We start from the raw sequence: 19,416 nt of genomic DNA, 5'->3' as shown, positions 1-19,416 counted from the left end.
ACAAGAGGAAATGGCCTCAGATTGCAGCAGGGGAGGGTTACTTTGGAGATCAGGAAAAATATCTTTACTGCAAGAGTCATCAGGGATTGGAACAGGCTGGGCAGGGAAGTGATAGACTCCCCATCCCTGAAGATGTTCCAGAAACATGTGGCCATGGCACTTGGGGCCATGGTGGTGTTGGGTTTGCTGGTTGGACTGGATGATCTCAGAGGCCTTGCCCAGCAGAAACGATTCCACGGTTCTATGACCTCTCAAGACCAACTCCGGCAGGCCACAGCGGGGCGAGGCCGAGAGGCGTCCCCAGCTCCGGTGCGTCAGGGCCGCCCTTGCGCTCTGCGTGCACACGGGGGCGCTCCGCCTCGCCTGGCATGGCGGTGCTGGCATGGCGGTCCTGGCATCGCCGCGCGTGAGCCGTCGCTTCCCTACCCTGCGCCTTCGCTCGGCCGGTAGCCAGAGCCTGGGGACCGACCCAGCTCGGCTCCTTGCCTTGTCCTCTCCAGGCATCCTCTGAGGCCCGGGCACTGCGCTCCAGGGCCCGCCGCCGCCCGCCTGTTCCCCTAGGCCGCGGATAGCGGCCGGCAGCATGGTGCGGTGCGGCGGGGCCGCGCTGCGGAAGGTCAGTATCCGGCCCGGGCGGGCAGGGGCCCGGTGTACCTGCAGCCCTACACGGCAGGGGCTGGCGAGCGGACAGCGGCTCCGCGCCCGGTGCCGGACGGGTGGGAAGGTCTGGCGCGGGACTGCTTGCCGCGGCTGGCTGGGCATTCACGCACTGCCCGGGCACTGTCGCAGCAGGGCTGGGCGAGCAGGGCAGGGGACACGGTGCCGGGCAGGGTGCGGAGAGGCGCCGCGGCAGGCGGACGCGTGGTTCCCTGCGTGCTTGAACACGGGGCACAGGCAGGGCCTTGTCCACTCCTCTGCCTAGGGTGGGCTGTGAGATGCAGTCATGGAATGGTTCGGTTGGCAAAGCCCTTTGAGCTCATCCAGTCCAACCGTTCTCTGACTCCACTAAGGCTGGGGCTAATCCATGGCCCGCAGCACCACATCTCTGCCTCTTGGAACACCTCCAGGGACAGGAATTCAACCACCTCCCTGGGCAGCCTGTGTCGGGCTGTGAGAGGCCTTTCAGTCAAAAAAGTTTTTCCCAACTCCAACGTAAACCTCCCCTGGTGCAGCCTGAGGCCATTTCCTCTTGTCCTGTCCCATGTTCCTAGGGAAGAGACCAAGTGCCACCTGGCTCAAGCCTCCTCTAAGGGGTCCCTCAGGGACCAGGTCCCTCAGCTGCTCCTCCCCAGCCCTGTTCTCCAGACTCTTTTCCTGCTTCCTTGCCCTTCGCTGGACCTGCTCCAGCCTCTCAATGTCTTTCTTGGAGTGAGGGACCCAAAACTGAACCCAGCATTCAAGGTGTCCTCTCCCTCGTGCTGAGTGCAGGGGACAGTCCCTGTCCTGCTCCTGCTGGCCACACCATTGCTGATCCAGACCAGGATGCTGGTGGCCTTCTTGGCCACCTGGGCACACCCTGGCTCATCTCCAGCTGCTGTCACCCAGCACCCCCAGGTCTTTCTGTGCTGGGCACTTTCCAGCCACTCTGCCCCAGGCCTGGAGCATTGCAGGATTGTCCCTGCTGGGGCAGACACATGAAACATTTGTCCTATTCAGTATCTCAGGAGTGTCAGGTGTCTGTGTCTGAAGGTTCATTACTGCCCTCAGAGAAAAGTTCTGCCCAAGCCTTGTTTAGGCAGGCTGAGCATAAGGCTCTGAAGAGCAGCTGTGACAGGAGAGTTGTTGTGTCAGTATGGCAGTGACAGGAGAGTTGTTGTGTCTGTATGGCAGTTGTGACAGGAGAGTTGTTGTGTCAGTATGGCAGTGACAGCAGAGTTGTTGTGTCTGTATGGCAGTGACAGCAGAGTTGTTGTGTCAGTATGGCAGTGACAGGAGAGTTGTTGTGTCAGTATGGCAGTGACAGGAGAGTTGTTGTGTCAGTATGGCAGTGACAGGAGAGTTGTTGTGTCAGTATGGCAGTGACAGGAGAGTTGTTGTGTCAGTATGGCAGTGACAGGAGAGTTGTTGTGTCAGTATGGCAGTGACAGGAGAGTTGTTGTGTCAGTATGGCAGTGACAGGAGAGTTGTTGTGTCAGTATGGCAGTGACAGGAGAGTTGTTGTGTCAGTATGGCAGTGACAGGAGAGTTGTTGTGTCAGTATGGCAGTGACAGGAGAGTTGTTGTGTCAGTATGGCAGTGACAGGAGAGTTGTTGTGTCAGTATGGCAGTGACAGGAGAGTTGTTGTGTCAGTATGGCAGTGACAGGAGAGTTGTTGTGTCAGTATGGCAGTGACAGGAGAGTTGTTGTGTCAGTATGGCAGTGACAGGAGAGTTGTTGTGTCAGTATGGCAGTGCCAGAAGAGTTGTTGTGTCAGTATGGCAGTGACAGGAGAGTTGTTGTGTCAGTATGGCAGTGACAGGAGAGTTGTTGTGTCAGTATGGCAGTGACAGGAGAGTTGTTGTGTCAGTATGGCAGTGACAGGAGAGTTGTTGTGTCAGTATGGCAGTGACAGGAGAGTTGTTGTGTCAGTATGGCAGTGCCAGGAGAGTTGTTGTGTCAGTATGGCAGTGACAGGAGAGTTGTTGTGTCAGTATGGCAGTGACAGGAGAGTTGTTGTGTCAGTATGGCAGTGACAGGAGAGTTGTTGTGTCAGTATGGCAGTGACAGGAGAGTTGTTGTGTCAGTATGGCAGTGACAGGAGAGTTGTTGTGTCAGTATGGCAGTGACAGGAGAGTTGTTGTGTCTGTATGGCAGTGACAGGAGAGTTGTTGTGTCAGTATGGCAGTGACAGGAGAGTTGTTGTGTCAGTATGGCAGTGACAGGAGAGTTGTTGTGTCAGTATGGCAGTGACAGGAGAGTTGTTGTGTCAGTATGGCAGTGACAGGAGAGTTGTTGTGTCAGTATGGCAGTGACAGGAGAGTTGTTGTGTCAGTATGGCAGTGACAGGAGAGTTGTTGTGTCAGTATGGCAGTGACAGGAGAGTTGTTGTGTCAGTATGGCAGTGACAGGAGAGTTGTTGTGTCAGTATGGCAGTGACAGGAGAGTTGTTGTGTCAGTATGGCAGTGACAGGAGAGTTGTTGTGTCAGTATGGCAGTGACAGGAGAGTTGTTGTGTCAGTATGGCAGTGACAGGAGAGTTGTTGTGTCAGTATGGCAGTGACAGGAGAGTTGTTGTGTCAGTATGGCAGTGACAGGAGAGTTGTTGTGTCAGTATGGCAGTGACAGGAGAGTTGTTGTGTCAGTATGGCAGTGACAGGAGAGTTGTTGTGTCAGTATGGCAGTGACAGGAGAGTTGTTGTGTCAGTATGGCAGTGACAGGAGAGTTGTTGTGTCAGTATGGCAGTGACAGGAGAGTTGTTGTGTCAGTATGGCAGTGACAGGAGAGTTGTTGTGTCAGTATGGCAGTGACAGGAGAGTTGTTGTGTCAGTATGGCAGTGACAGGAGAGTTGTTGTGTCAGTATGGCAGTGACAGGAGAGTTGTTGTGTCAGTATGGCAGTGACAGGAGAGTTGTTGTGTCAGTATGGCAGTGACAGGAGAGTTGTTGTGTCAGTATGGCAGTGACAGGAGAGTTGTTGTGTCAGTATGGCAGTGACAGGAGAGTTGTTGTGTCAGTATGGCAGTGACAGGAGAGTTGTTGTGTCAGTATGGCAGTGACAGGAGAGTTGTTGTGTCAGTATGGCAGTGACAGGAGAGTTGTTGTGTCAGTATGGCAGTGACAGGAGAGTTGTTGTGTCAGTATGGCAGTGACAGGAGAGTTGTTGTGTCAGTATGGCAGTGACAGGAGAGTTGTTGTGTCAGTATGGCAGTGACAGGAGAGTTGTTGTGTCAGTATGGCAGTGACAGGAGAGTTGTTGTGTCAGTATGGCAGTGACAGGAGAGTTGTTGTGTCAGTATGGCAGTGACAGGAGAGTTGTTGTGTCAGTATGGCAGTGACAGGAGAGTTGTTGTGTCAGTATGGCAGTGACAGGAGAGTTGTTGTGTCAGTATGGCAGTGACAGGAGAGTTGTTGTGTCAGTATGGCAGTGACAGGAGAGTTGTTGTGTCAGTATGGCAGTGACAGGAGAGTTGTTGTGTCAGTATGGCAGTGACAGGAGAGTTGTTGTGTCAGTATGGCAGTGACAGGAGAGTTGTTGTGTCAGTATGGCAGTGACAGGAGAGTTGTTGTGTCAGTATGGCAGTGACAGGAGAGTTGTTGTGTCAGTATGGCAGTGACAGGAGAGTTGTTGTGTCAGTATGGCAGTGACAGGAGAGTTGTTGTGTCAGTATGGCAGTGACAGGAGAGTTGTTGTGTCAGTATGGCAGTGACAGGAGAGTTGTTGTGTCAGTATGGCAGTGACAGGAGAGTTGTTGTGTCAGTATGGCAGTGACAGGAGAGTTGTTGTGTCAGTATGGCAGTGACAGGAGAGTTGTTGTGTCAGTATGGCAGTGACAGCAGAGTTGTTGTGTCAGTATGGCAGTGCCAGCAGAGTTGTTGTGTCAGTATGGCAGTGACAGGAGAGTTGTTGTGTCAGTATGGCAGTGACAGGAGAGTTGTTGTGTCAGTATGGCAGTGACAGCAGAGTTGTTGTGTCAGTATGGCAGTGACAGGAGAGTTGTTGTGTCAGTATGGCAGTGACAGGAGAGTTGTTGTGTCAGTATGGCAGTGACAGGAGAGTTGTTGTGTCAGTATGGCAGTGACAGGAGAGTTGTTGTGTCAGTATGGCAGTGACAGGAGAGTTGTTGTGTCTGTATGGCAGTGACAGGAGAGTTGTTGTGTCAGTATGGCAGTGACAGGAGAGTTGTTGTGTCAGTATGGCAGTGACAGGAGAGTTGTTGTGTCAGTATGGCAGTGACAGGAGAGTTGTTGTGTCAGTATGGCAGTGACAGGAGAGTTGTTGTGTCAGTATGGCAGTGACAGCAGAGTTGTTGTGTCAGTATGGCAGTGACAGGAGAGTTGTTGTGTCAGTATGGCAGTGACAGGAGAGTTGTTGTGTCAGTATGGCAGTGACAGGAGAGTTGTTGTGTCAGTATGGCAGTGACAGGAGAGTTGTTGTGTCAGTATGGCAGTGACAGCAGAGTTGTTGTGTCAGTATGGCAGCTTCATCGATGCACTGCGGCTCTACGTCCGAGGAGGAGCAGGGGGCATGGGCTACCCTCGCCTGGGGGGAGAAGGAGGCAGAGGTGGTGATGTCTGGCTCATCGCTCGGGAGAGAGTTACCCTGAAGAGCATAAGGGACAGATACCCTCACAAGAGGTTCGTGGCTGGGACGGGAGCCAACAGCAGGTAAGTGTCTGGCTGAAGCTGTTCTCTACGTCCTGTCCAGTGTCACTCCTGTTACTAAGCCTGGTTCAATTTCTCCCAGTGTCAGAGCACTGAAAGGTGAAAAAGGAAAGGACTGTGAGGTTCACGTGCCCCTGGGAGTCTCAGTGCTCTCTGATGATGGCAGGGAGATTGGTAAGAACTTTTGGATTGTTTGGTCTATCTAGTCGATGCTGCTGGGTTTCTTGATGGCATCTGGCAGACTTCTAACACAATTAGGATATTTTAATGTTAGATGTCTCATAAAATGTGTTTTGTTTTCCTTTGTTTGGACAAAGAGCTGACAGAAAGTAAGGTGGAGAAATATCTGGGAAAGGAAGGAGGCCTTCTAGAAATGAGCAGTGGTGAGCTTGTGTCAGTTTGCAGCAGAGAGAAAACTGCTCTTGCAAAGCAGTGGTCAGGGCTGGCAGCTAGGCTGCTCCTCCACAGAATCATCAATGGCCTTAGATAAATTAGGTGTCCATATGCTCAGGGAAGCATCCCTGGAACGCTGCCGGGTTATGACAGCTCAGCAGGTAAAAGACCCCTTCTGAGGAGCGGCATCTCAGGTCATCCAAAGTACTTGCTGCTTTTTGCTGGTTCTCAGAGTGTCCAAAGGTGTCCTTGGACTCTAATCCTAAGGGAGATGCTGCAGCCTGCATCTCAGGTCATCCAAAGTACTTGCTGCTTTTTGCTGGTTCTCAGAGTGTCCAAAGGTGTCCTTGGACTCTAATCCTAAGGGAGATGCTGCAGCCTGCATCTCAGGTCATCCAAAGTACTTGCTGCTTTTTGCTGGTTCTCAGAGTGTCCAAAGGTGTCCTTGGACTCTAATCCTAAGGGAGATGCTGCAGCCTGCATCCATTCTGCTGCAGGCTGCAGCAGAAAATCATCCAGCCCATCTGAGGAGCTTGCTGGAGCCACTTCTCCAGCAGAGCAGGGGTTTCCTTTTCCTCATGAACTGCAGTGTTAGAGGGTTCAGAACAACCACCCTGGCCATATGCTGCCTATACTCAGCATTCCTTGCAGTGACTGATAGCTGACAGAGGGCTGTGATTGCTCTCATTTGTCTCCAGAGGGGAAGTGCCATGACCTGAGGGCACAGGTCCTGCAAGAGAGCCTGCAGGAGATTCTCTCTTTGTTTGAGACAGGTTTCAGTGGGAAGCTGAGCTGTGCAGGGAACTCCCTTTTTGTCACTGCTTGTTTATTTTCAGGAGAGCTTAATGCAGCAGGGGAGAGATTCTTGGCAGCTCGTGGGGGTCTTGGAGGCTCTCTGGCTACAAACTTTGTGCCCTGCAAAGGGCAGAGGAGAATTGTTTGCCTGGATTTGAAGCTCATAGCAGATGTTGGCCTGGTCGGGTGAGTACTGCAGCTGGAGCTGACACTGGAAAGCAAAGCAGCAAGCTTCAGATGGGGTTTCAAAGCAGTGTGGGTTTGAAGGGTGAGCGTTGCACTGCCACCAAACTCCTCCTGCTTTGCAGATCAGCTGGAGTGTAATGCTGTGAAAGCTGGGAAGTGCTGGTATGGTGTTGTAGGGCAGCTTTTAATGCATCAGCAGAATGTCCCAGCACAAGGACATGGAACTGCTAGAGCAAGGCCAGAGGAGGCCACCAAGATGATCTGAGGGCTGGAGCAGCTCTGCTGTGAGGTCAGGCTGAGCAAGTTGGGGTTCTTCAGCCTGGAGAAGAGAAGGCTGCAGGGAGACCTTAGAGCAGCCTTCCAGCATTTGAAGGGGACCTCCAAGAGAGCTATAAACATTAATAAGATCCTCTCTGGGGCTGGTCTTCTCCAAGCTCAACAGCCCCAGGGCTCTCAGCCTTCCCTCCTCACACAGATGTTCCAGGCCCTTCAGCATCCTCATAGCCTCCGTTGGACTCTCTCCAGTGGTTCCCTGTCGCACTTGAACTGGGGAGCCCAGAACTGGACACAACACTCCAGATGAGGTCTCACCAGGGCAGAGTAGAGGGGGAGGAGACCCTCTCTTGGCCTGCTGGCCACACTATTCTCAATGCACTCCAGGATACCATTGGCCTTCTTGGCCATGAGGACACATTGCTGTCCCATGGAGAACTAACTGTTCACCAGGACTTCAAGGTTCTTCTCCAGTGGTTCTCTTTATACCAGATTTATCTAAAGTTGCGTAATGGCAGGGGGTTGGAACCAGATGATCCTCAATGTCCCTTCCAACCCAAACCATAGTCTGAATCCATAGATGTTCAGGTGTCCCTCAGTAGTTATGCAACAGAGAATTTTGGTCTGCTTGTGGGGTGTTTGTGTGGCACTGCTGCTGCTTTCATCTTGAGCATGGCTGCTACTTTAGCTGATGGCTGCCTTTAGAGTGGACATAAAACCTCATTAGCAGTGAGGATCAATCATTCATTAAGGAGCATGCTATTTTCTTGTGGAGAGCATCAAGCAGCCTCTGATAGCTTGTGCTGGACTTTGATCTCTCTGTGTCCTCAGTAGATCTGCAAGTGGTTTGCTGTCAGAGCAGGTGACAAAGCCCCCAGAGCTGAGAGAGGCCCATCAGGGCTGGGTACAGGCTGTGATGTGCAGGTTGAATTTAAACTTCAAAGCCCAGCTTGTCCCTCAGCTGAAACAAAGCACCCACTTGAGAAGATGGCCAGAGTAACCTTCCAGAATGTCTCCAAGGCCCAAATGCATTAAAGCTGCCCTGAAGAGCTCTGTTGTTGTCACAGGAGTCCTTGTGGCTCATCCTTGTTTAAGACACCCCCAAATACACCCTCTTTGTAAGCCCCTTAATGTGGTGCTGATCTTGTTTTTCATTACCTGTTGGGAGTTGTCCCCATTAGCAGGTCATGATTCACTGGGAGTGGAGAGCCTGTGACTCTCAGGGTGCCATGTCCCTTGGTGTCTGTCACCAATAGTCAGCTGCACAGCTTGCTTTGATCTCTGATGCACTGCAGTGATCTGCTTGTGTCACAAGAACTGCTTGTGAATGGGCTGGAACACAAGGCTGCTGTGAGTAAGGACTGGAATTGTAGAACCACAGAATGGTTTGGGTTGGAAAGGACTTGAAAGCTCATCCGGTTCCAACGCTCTGCCTTGGGCAGGGCCACCTCCCACTAGAGCAGGGTGCTCAAGGCCCCATCCAGCCTGGCCTTGAACACCTCTCTGCTCCGATAAGACCCCATCTGGAGTCCTGTGTCTCCCAGCTCTGGAGTCCTCAGCACAAGAAGGACATGGAACTGTTGGAGCAGGTCCAGAGGAGACCGCCAAGGTGATCACAGGGCTGGAGCAGCTCTGCTATGGGAACATGCTGGGAGAGCTGGGGCTATTCAGCCTGGAGAGGAGAAGGCTGCAGGGAGACCTTAGAGCAACCAGGGTTTGAAAGGGGCCACAGAAGAGCTGGGGAGGGACTTGTGACAAAGGCCTGGAGTGACGGTTTGAGGAGGGATGGCTCCAAACTGGAAGAAGCTGAATTGAGATGAGCCATAAGGAAGCAAAAGCAAAGTCAAAACACTGAACAGAATCCATTCTAGCTCCAAGCAGAAGCAGAGCAATCACCTCTGTTTGTTCCCTGTGTGAATCCTGCTCTTTCTCCTAGGTTTCCCAATGCAGGAAAATCATCCCTGCTGAGCAAGATGTCTCATGCCAAGCCCCAGGTCGCCAGCTACCCGTGTAAGTGCATCCTGGCTCTGGGAGCAGCTCCACTTCCCGGGAGCGAGGAGACTGTCTCTGGCCTGCTGTGTGACGAGCAGGGGATCACCGTGTGGCCAGCCACAGCTCACAGATTCTTAAGCACAAGACGTGGTTCAGTGTGCAGGCCCACAGGGTGCTTCAGACTGCTGATGCAGGCTCTGCTTCACCCTTCTCTTGGCCTCAGCCCCTTGTATTGCAGCTGAGTGCCATGATTTGGTGAACCCTTGGTTCTTTGAGTGCCCTCATTTTGTTCTTTCAGTTTCCTTTTCTTTATTCCTTTTCTATAAATTCTTAGCATCCTATTGCCCTGTTACTGCCTTGCACATTTGCTTCACCTGAAGCTGAAGTGAGAAAGCCCTGCAGCATTTGCCTGTTCTGCAGCAGGAGCACTGATTGCAGCGTGGCTAACTGTGCTTTTCCCTCCCTTGCACAGTTACAACAGTGCAGCCTGAGCTGGGCAAGCTGATGTACACAGACTACAAGCAGGTGGGTGTGGAAGTTCCTGTGCAGGTCTGGTGCAATGACTTCTTGTGCTGCTTGACAGAATTCAAGAAAGAAAAAGGGAGTTTGTAGGTTTTTTCATACTGTATCTGCTACAGACATAGCAAAGGAGGTTGCATGGAGCCAAAGAAAGCTGTGGAGAAAGAGCTGTGTCCATGAAGTCACCAGAGGACAACATCCTAGCCAAATGCAGCAGTGTAGCATTGAGCTGGCTTCAAAGCACCTCAAGAAATGGGTTCTCATCTGCCCTTGTCTCCCTGCTGTGGTTCTAGTCATAGAATCACAGAGTCATTTTGGTTAGAAAGACCTCTAAGATCATCAAGTCTAACCATGAACCCAGCACTGCTAGGTCACCACCAAACCGTGTCCCTCAGCACCACATCTACCCAACTTCTGAAACCCTTCCAGGTATGGGGACTCCACAAGTGTCCTGGGCAGTCTGGGCCAGGCCCCTGGACAACCCTTCTGGGGAAAGATGTGTTCCTCATGTCCAACTTGAACCTCCCATGGTGCAACTTGAGAACTCCTCTCAGTTGTTCAAGAGGGACAGGGAACTACTGGAGAGAATACAATGGAGGCTACAAAGGTGCTGAGGGGCCTGGAGCATCTCTGTGAGGAGCAAAGGCTGAGAGCCCTGGGGCTGTTGAGCTTGGGGCAGAGCAGCCCCAGAGGGGATCTGATCAATGCTCAGCAAGAGCTAAAGGGTGGGGGGCAAGAGTACAGGGCTGGGCTCTTGTCAGTAACAGGACATGGGGCACTGGGCACAGACTGGAACCCAGGAGGCTCCATCTGAACATCTTTGGTATGAAGTTGCTGGAGCCCTGGAGCAGGCTGCCCAGAAAGGTTGTGGAGAGCTTCCAACCCCCCCTGGGCATTGTGATCCTGTGCAAGCTGCTGTGGGTGCCCTGCTTTAGCAGAGGGGTTGGACTGGATGATCTCCAGAGGTCCTTTCCAGCCCCAGCAAGCTGGGATTCTGTGGGTGGTTTCTCACCCCTGTTCTTTCCTGTTGGTTTGTCCCAGATTTTGGTGGCTGATCTGCCAGGCCTGATCGAGGGTGCACATGCAAACAAAGGGATGGGCCACAAGTTCCTGAAGCACGTGGAGAGAACCAAACAGCTGCTCTTGGTGGTAAGTGCAGCAGAGGTGGGACTTGCTGGAAGCAGAGTCAGTGCAGGACAAGTGTCAACAAAAGGGTTTGTAAGTTGGGTGTCTGTAGTAACTAGAGCTGTAATCCTGTGACCAGCATGGAATGCTCCAACAGCTGGTGGCAAATTCAACCCTCAAATAGAGTTTATCATTAGCCTCTCATTAATTTAGAGCAGTGAAGAAGTTAAAGCAGGAGCTCATGGGGTTTTCATTCTTTTGTTCTGTAAGAATCCCTTAAGAAAGACTTTTAAACATCAGAGCTTTGAGAAACAACCAGTTTGTTGTGCCAGTGCCTGTGGTGTTCCTCTGGTGTGTAGTTATCCTCTGTCTCTTTCCCAGGAGTGAGGGACATGTACATTGGTGATTTACTGCAAAGCAGCCGATGCACAATACCTTCACAGATTGGTTTGGGTTGAGTTGGAAGGGACCTGAAATCTTACCCAGTTCCAACCCCCTGCCATGGGCAGGGACACCTCCCACCAGCCCAGCTTGCTCAAGGCCTCATCCAGCCTGGCTTTGAACACCTCAAGGGAGGGGCATCCACAACATCCCTGGGCAACCTGTTCCGTGTCTCTCCACTCTCACTGTCAAGAATTTCTTCCACAGATGCTGTGCCACTGTCACAAAGCTTCCTTCTGTGTCACCTTTTCAGGTTGATATCTCTGGATTTCAGCTGTCTATCAAGACTCCTTTCAGGACAGCCTTTGAAGCTGTTCTGCTGCTAACAAAGGTAACTTCTCATCCTCACAGCTGACAGGTGGACTTGTGCTGAGCCAAGGAGGAGGCTCAGTAAGAGCTCTCAAATGTTGGTGTGTCTACTGCAGTTACAATCTAAGTATGCTTGAGAAGCTTAGGGCTCATAGTTTCATCAAATAGTTTGGGTTGGGAGGCACCGTGAAGATCATGTAGTTCCAAACCCCTGACATGGGCAGGGACACTTTCCACTAGAGCAGATTTTATGGGTCAGAATTGAGCAGCATTTTTAACCTGAAATACCTGTATTTGAGTCAAAAAAGCAGTGGCTCAACATCAGCCTGGAGCAGCTGAGTGACTCTCAGGCATGGAGACTGTTCAAGCAATCAGACAACTGAGGAGAAGTAAAACTGAAGCAGCACTGATCATGATGTCATAGAATCAGAGAATTGTTTGGCTTGTAAAAGCCCTCTGAGATCACCCAGTCCAACCATCCACCCAACACCACCATGGCCACTAAACCATGTCCCCAAGTGCCATGGCCACACATTTCTGGAACACCTCCAGGGATGGGGACTCACCACCTCCCTGGGCAGCCTGTTCCAATCCCTCACCTCTCTTGCAGTAAAGATATTTTTCCTGATCTCCAAACTAACCCTCCCCTGATGCAGCCTGAGGTCATTTCCTCTTGTTCTATCTCCTGTTCCTAGATAGAAGAGCCCAGCTGCCACCTGGCTCCAGCCTCCTCTCGGGGAGCTCTAGGTCTCCCCTCAGCCTCCTTTTCTCCAGGCTCAACACTCCCAGGTCCCTCAGCTGCTCCTCACCAGCCCTGTTCTCCAGACCCTTCCCCAGCTTCCTTGCCCTTCTCTGGACCTGCTCCAGCCCCTCAATGTCCTTCTTGGAGTGAGGGACCCAAAACTGAACCCAGCACTCCAGGTGTGGCCTCCTCACTGCTGAGTGCAGGAGGACAATCCCTGCCCTGCTCCTGCTGGCCACACCACTGCTGATCCAGGCCAGGATGCTGGTGGCCTTCTTGGCCACCTGGGCACACCCTGGCTCATCCTCAGCTGCTGTCACTCAGCACCCCCAGGTCTTTCTGTGCTGGGCACTTTCCAGCCACTCTGCCCTAGCCTGGAGCCTTCATGGGGTTGTTACCCAAGTGCAGGACCAGCCCTTGGCCTTGCTGAATCTCATCCCACTGGCCTCAGCTCATGGATGCAGCCTGTCCAGGTCCCTCTGCAGAGCCTTCCTGCCCTCCAGCAGACCAACACTGCCTGCAGCTTGGTGTCACCTGCACACTGACTGAGGGAGCCTCAATCCCCTCACCCAGATGGTTAATAAATACACTAAAGAGAAGTTGTTAACCCTCAGATCCTTAAGGCACATTTCCTTCTCTTTCAGGAGCTGGAGCTGTACAAGGAGGAGCTTCTAAGCAAGCCTGCACTTCTTGCTGTTAATAAAATGGATTTGCCTGGTGCCAGGGAAAATTTGAGTGAACTTCTGAAGCAGCTGCAGCATCCTCATGGTGAGTGAGCTTCCCACAGCCACCTCTGGCAACAGTGGTGCTGGGATGGCAGCAGGGAGCTCTGGAGATGGTTGCATTTGAAGCTGGTCTTTAAATGTTTTATTTGAACATGCACTCCCTGCATTTAGAGCTCTTTGGGGGTGCATTTGCAGTGCTGGTATCACTTGTGGGAAGTATTTTAATAGGCATAGCCCAGAAGATCCTGCCCAGCTGTGACCTGGGAGAGCCAGTTTCCTGTCAGCTCACAGGAACTCCATGAAGATCTCATGGACACTGATGTGTGCAGTTTGTCATGGCTCTTTGGCCAAAGCACAGCCCTAGGCAGGTCTGCTTCAGTTTTGCTCTTACATTGGAGGGAATTTCTTCTTTCCTAGATTGTGAAGTGCAGGAATGCTTGAATCCACCCCCCATATTCTACAGCTTGGGATTTTTTGGTACTCATTTCAGAGGAAGGGCACAGAATCTGTTCCTGAGAGCCTGAGCCTGGTGTCAGTGCTGTGTTCGTGCTTCTCTTCTGAGAAGCTGTTTTCAGGATGAATTATGAACAGGTTCTCCTCTGTTAGCTGCAGTTACATTCATTGCTGTCACTTCTTAACCTTTCTTTCCTGAACTGGGTGGATTTGCTGGGCTCTGCAGTGACCCAGCACTGAGTGCTTGTGCTGACTTTTCGGTACGATTGTTTTTTCTCAGACTTCTTGCACCTACTGGAGGAAGAAATGATTCCTGCAAAGCCTATGGAATTCAAGAATATAATTCCTATATCTACCTACACTGGAGAAGGCATCGAGGAGCTAAAAGCCTGTATCAGGAGTTCCATAGACGAGGAAGCAGAGCAGGAGAATGAGGAATATCGGAAGAAGCAGCTGCAGCTCCTCCAGCCCTCAGCAGGGCAGGGGGACAGAAGGTAGCAGCACTGCTGGCTGAACCCACCACAGCTTCCTGCTCTTAGTATGGACAGAGAGCCACAGGCTGGGGCAGCTTGGAGGGGCCTCAAGATAGGCAGTGCCAGCCCCCTGCCATGGTCAGGGACACCTTCCACTGGGCCAGCTTGATTAAGGCCTTGTTCAGCCTAGCCTTGAACACCCCCCAGGGAGGGGGCATCCACAGCCTCCCTGGACATGAACCCCTGTGCAGCCCTGCCATTTAATTTTTGCTCCCTCTACCACCAGTGCCTGTCTATCTGCTCAGCCCTGTTGTGTTGATGTCTCTCAGCACTTGGGTCCAGCACAGTGGGGTAAAGAACAGGTATTTCTGTTTGATGTTGGTAACCAACTCAGCAGAGGAAAGACCAGAACATGCCCAGCACAAAGTACTGCCCACTAGTGATGCTTCCTGGAATGTTTTGTTTTGTTTTCCAGGTGAGGTGAGTGGAAGGAAAATGTCTCTCACAGGTAGGGAAGGAGCAGGTTCAACCACTGCATCTTCTGCCTTGGGTGTCAGAAGCAGAGCAGTGACAGCATCTCCTTTTGTGGGGAACAACATGCTGGGTGTATTTCACGTTTCTGGGAACAGCTCATGTTCCAGCTCTTGTATTTTAAGGAAGCAGATTGACACTTTCCTTGCTAAATTAGGACTCTTTCTTGTACAGGACATTTCTGATCCAAAGCTGTTAAACTGATTTCAAAGCAAAAGGAGACTGAATACATCAAAGGCTTCTCAGCTTGGGCTGGTTTTGTGTTGTAAGTGTGCTTCTCAAAACCTGCCTCTCCAGATGCTTTTAAAGAGCCGCTGGAAAGAAAGATCTGAAAGGTCCTCATCATCCAATTCTTCTGTCGTTAGTGTTGGGTCTTGTTCTGAATTTCCTCATTCCTTGTTCTTTTTCTCATTCTGATTTTCCTCCAAGTTTCCTACCTTTGGGGCTAAGATGTTTTCACCAAAGCTAAGTATGGGCCGTCAGCCCTTTTTGGTGCTCCGTTTATTTCATAGTTGAAAAATAATTGTTTGGGTATTTTTGGTCAGACTTCACAAACACCACTCTTAATCTGACATGGGATAGGGGGAGGTTTGAAACAAGAGCCAGCATGGCTTTATTTCAGCTGTGTGAAGTTATATGAACTTCAGTGATAAGTGGAAAAATCACAGAATCACAGAGTGGTGGGGGTGGAAGGGACCTTTGGAGCCCAACCCACATGCCAAGGCAGGATCACCTAGGGCAGGTCACACAGGAACACGACCAGTTGGGTTTTGAAAGTCTCCAGAGATGCTGTGCCACCCTTAAATTGAAGAAGCTACTCCTCATGCTCAGATGGAACTTCTGCTGCTCCAGTTTGTGCCCAAAGTGAGTAGCACTGAACAGGTTTCAGAGCTGTAGCTTGCCAGAGTCGAGCTGGCCTCTGCACTTGGGAATTGTCGGACGATTGGCTAAGGTGCTTCGCAATGATAGGAAAAGCCTTGAGGGCACTGTGCTTGGGAGGGGACAGGGATGGCCTGTGGATTACCTGTGGACCTTGGAACAGCTCCAGTGCATTGTCCGGAGGAGAGGGGTTAACTGCAGGGGTGGGGAGTGGGAGGTGATGTCACACCTGGGGACCACCGACGGCTCGCAAAGGTAACAGAGGCATCGGGATAGGGGAGTGGTGGATGTCTGCCTTCCGGTCAGAAGTGGGGAGGGGGGCGAGGTCACGTCCTGGCTGTGGTCCTGTTTGGTATATAAGCTCAAGTCCTGGAAGGTGCCTTAGCTGCTGGACATCATCGCCCTGCTGGCACCCAAACTGCTCAGGATCCTCAACAGCGTGCTGCCTCGCCTCTGTGGGTGCACTGGCCCTTGCGCACGGGCTGAAGAGCCCATTTTTGGGGCAGCAGCTCACCGGGGCAGAGTCGACCCGCTCCTCGGGGCGGGCAGCGGCTGAGGGACTGCCCGGGCCGAGCCGCTCTTCCGAGCCACCAGCGATCCCCGCCCCGCCGGGGCCTCTGGGAGCTGTGGTGCGGGCTGGAGGCCGCACTGCGGCGGCGCGGAACAGCGGCCCCAGAACCCTCCGGGGCTGCCGCGGCCTCCCGGGAGAGGAGCGTGAGGAGGGAGCGGGCAGCGCGGTTGCAGTAGGTGCGCTGCGAGCCCCCGCGCCCTGACGGAAGGGGAGCGGCGGGAGCGGGCCGGGAGGGGGAGGTGGCTCCGGTTCTGCCTCAGGCGCCCGGCGGGAGCTGGCTCGAAGGCCGCCGGCGGGAGCCGCGCTAGGCCGCGGTAGGTGGTGGGTGGGTCGGTGGTTTCTGCGGCACTCCCCGGCGTGCCCCTTCCCCCAGACCTGGCACTGCGAGGGGTTTGTGCGCGTTGGCCGGGGGAACGAGCCCGGCCAGCGGGTACCGGCGTTGGGGGGGGTCACGGTCGGCAGCTTCCCAGCCCCCCGGGGGATGGAGGCTGCGTTGGCCTCGGTCTCGGCCGCTTGTGCCAGCGCGGGCGGGACGCTAATGAGCCATGCTGCAGGGCTTTCGTCAGCCTCCAGAGATATCGGACAGGGGTGTTGCTGCTGGCTGCTCTCTGGAGCTCCCTGACAGGAGGTAAAGGTGGCCGTGTGGTCTCTTCTCCCTAGGAGCAAGTCACAGGAGGCAAGGAAACGGCTTCGAGATGCCCCAGGAGAGATTTAGGTTGGAGATGGGAAGAAACTTCTTGACCGAAAGGGTTCTCACAGCCTGGCACAGGCTGCCCAGGGAGGTGGCTGACTGTCCATCCCTGGAGGTGTTTTGCAGAGGCAGAGATGTGGTGCTGAGGGCCATGACTTAGCCCCAGCCTCGGCAGAGTCAGGGAGTGGTTGGGCTGGATTCGTGAACTTCCACCTATTATTTCTTCTATGCTTTCTAATTGCAGGAAGCAGCTCCAGGGGGCCAGGATGGGCTGTCGGGAGGTTCACGCAGCCACGGTGCTGGCCTTCCTGAGTGGCACAGCGTCAGTGGCCGGGCTGCTGGCAGCGGTGCTGCTGCCCAACTGGCGGCAGATGCGGCTGTGCACCTTCAACCGGAACGAGCGGAACCTGACGGTGTTCACGGGGCTGTGGATCAAGTGCGCACGCTTTGACGGCAGCCGCGACTGCGTCATCTACGACCCGCAGTGGTACAGGGCCGTGGACCAGCTGGACCTGCGCGTCCTGCAGTTCGCCCTGCCCCTCAGCATGGCCACCGCAGCCGCTGCCCTGCTGCTCTGCCTGGTGGGCATGTGCCACACGGCCTTCGTGTCCAGTGTGCCCAACGTCAAGCTGGCCAGGTGCCTGGTCAACAGCGCGGGCTGTCACCTGGTGGCCGGCCTGCTCTTCCTGCTGGCCTGTGCCATCTGCCTCACCCCCTCTGTCTGGGTCATCTTCTACAACAGCTACCTGAACAGGAAGTACGAGCCCATCTTCAGCTTCGACATCTCCGTCTTCATCGCCATTGCCAGTGCCGGCGGGCTCTTCTTCACCTCTGTGCTGCTCTTCCTCTGGTACTGTGCCTGCAAGAGCCTCCCCTCTCCCTTCTGGCAGCCCTTCTACTCACACCCGCCCAGCATGCACAGCTACAACCCCCAGCCCTACTCTGCCCGCTCCCGCCTGTCCGCCATGGAGATTGACATCCCCGTGGTCACACACACCTCCTAAGAGACAACAGGGCTTGGGCAGCCAAGTTGTGCTTGTTCGAGGGGTGGCAGCTGCAGCCTGGATTCTCTCTGCTGCCTTGCGCTCAGCCTAACCGTTTGGAAGGTTCCAGTTTCCCAAGGTGCACAGCAGTGGAGACCTGAGTTTATTAACAACAGGATCACAGTATGGTGGGGTCATATGGACCTCTGGAGATAACATTGAGTCCAACCCCCCTGCCAAGGCAGGGTCACCCACAGAAGGTCACCAGGAACACATCCAGGCAGGTTTGGAATGTCTCCAGAGGTGGAGACTCTACCACCTCTCTGGGCAGCCTGCTCCAGGGCTCCAGCACCTTTAAATTACAGAAGTTCCTCCTCGTGTTTAGATGGAACTTCTCCTGTTCCAGTTTGTGCCTGTTACCTGTTGTCCTGTCACTGCGTGCTGCTGAACAAAGCCTAGTCCATTGCTGTTCTCTGTTTGCTCACTTTTGCTGTTTAAACTGAGCTCGCCCCAGAGGAGGCTGCTATAGATGCTGGGGCAGCACATTAACAACAGCAGCTGTTGATTTTTCTCCCTGGATCCCAGCAGGAGTTCTACTGTTTGATAAGCTGTCAGGCACTGATCCCGTGGCAGGAGCTGCGTGGGGGAACTCTGCACCCACGTGTGATCCAGGTGTGGGCAGTACAAGTGGGTGCAGCGGGCTGACCAAGCTCCTGCCTCGCTTTGGGCTGTGGTGTCTGGGAAGGGCACTTGGCAGAGCAGCTCTGTAGCACTCCGTTTTGTTCTCCGCACAAAGCCACCTGCTGAGCCACTTCTGTACCAGAGCTGGTGTCAAATCACCCTTGGACTTGCCAGCAGAAGAAACAAAAGTGATATAACCGGTAATGTTCTCCTGAAACAACATCTAGTGAATGCCTGGAGCTGGACACTTCTGTGATGTTTGTTTCTAGTCTGGGTTTTAATAAGTTGGTAAATTCACCACAGCTGTTCTGTGACTGAAAATCCACTTCTGCTTCAAAAGCCTCCTTAGAAATTGGACTGATTTGTTTGGAGACCATCTTAAAGGTGGATTCTCAAGCAGGCTTGAGAGTGTCCCTCAGCTGTACAGAGAGAGAGATGGCACTGCCAACTGGATCAGTAAAACTATGGAGAATGGTGAAGGCTGGGACAGATTCTTCTGGAACACTACACAGGCTCCACAGCATCTCTCCAGGGGCTGTAGCCCTTCAGGAGGGGTTTTAAATTCCAGAGTTAGTTTATTTTTCAAATGTACGTAGGAGTAGCAGTGGGCTTGTGGATTCTTCAGAGTTGGTCTTTATGGCTTCTTATGCTCATTGAATTGCTGATTAGGGCTTAACTTGGTCAGCCACCTTCTGCAACACCTTTCAGGTTGAGTCGTTTCACAATCCTGTTGCTTCTACTTCACAACTGGAGAACATTTCCCATCCTTATTTTCTCTAAGATGAGGCTTTGAATAACTTATGAGCTTCACCTTACCATGGAATCACAGACTGGTTTGGCTTGTAAGGGACCTTAACAATCATCTGTAGGCAGGGACACCTCCTCCTACACCAGCTTGCTGAAGGCCCCATCCAGCCTGGCTTGATGATGGTAGATGTCACTTCTATTCACTCAGATCATGGCTTGTACAGAATCAGGACACTACCATGACACAGCAGCCAGTTTCCTTCTTCAGAATTCAGCTTTGCTCTGCAGTCACTCTGCTTTCACCCAGCCTCAGACACTTGCTGTTTCACCTGCCTTTCTCAGCTTAAAGCCAAGGGGCTGCTGGTTCATGATGTCATAGAGTCATAGAATTGGTTGGGTTGGAAAAGCCTTCTGATATCATCAAGTTAACCATCAACCCAACACCACCACGGCCACTAAACCATGTCCCCAAGTGCCATGGCCCCATGTTTCTGGAACACCTTCAGGGATGCACCTCTCTGGGCAGCCTTTTCCAGTGCCTGATCACTCTAGGAGGGGAATTGTTTCTGCTCTCCATCCCAAACCTCCCATGGCACAGTTGTGTC

At 52.9% G+C, this 19,416-nt stretch overlaps 2 protein-coding genes across 2 annotated transcripts; both read left to right on the top strand.

Moving 5' to 3' along the window:
• Positions 1–583: 583 nt before the first annotated feature.
• Positions 584–14,515, top strand: GTPBP10 (GTP binding protein 10). Its single transcript, XM_054384867.1, has 10 exons — positions 584–616; positions 5,112–5,305; positions 5,385–5,476; positions 6,532–6,676; positions 8,886–8,959; positions 9,414–9,466; positions 10,502–10,609; positions 11,280–11,357; positions 12,722–12,845; positions 13,536–14,515. The coding sequence occupies exons 1-10, from the start codon at positions 584–586 to the stop codon at positions 13,751–13,753; spliced, it is 1,119 nt and encodes a 372-aa protein (XP_054240842.1). The 3' UTR covers positions 13,754–14,515.
• Positions 14,516–16,666: 2,151 nt separating this feature from the next.
• On the top strand, positions 16,667–17,404 carry CLDN12 (claudin 12). The gene has a single exon (XM_054385039.1). It carries the CDS (start codon positions 16,667–16,669, stop codon positions 17,402–17,404), a length of 738 nt encoding a protein of 245 aa, XP_054241014.1.
• Positions 17,405–19,416: the final 2,012 nt, after the last annotated feature.

This window comes from Indicator indicator, chromosome 11 (assembly GCF_027791375.1).
Source record: "Indicator indicator isolate 239-I01 chromosome 11, UM_Iind_1.1, whole genome shotgun sequence".
Classification (NCBI taxonomy): Eukaryota; Metazoa; Chordata; class Aves; order Piciformes; family Indicatoridae; genus Indicator; species Indicator indicator.
This window is presented reverse-complemented; position numbering and strand designations above follow the sequence as displayed.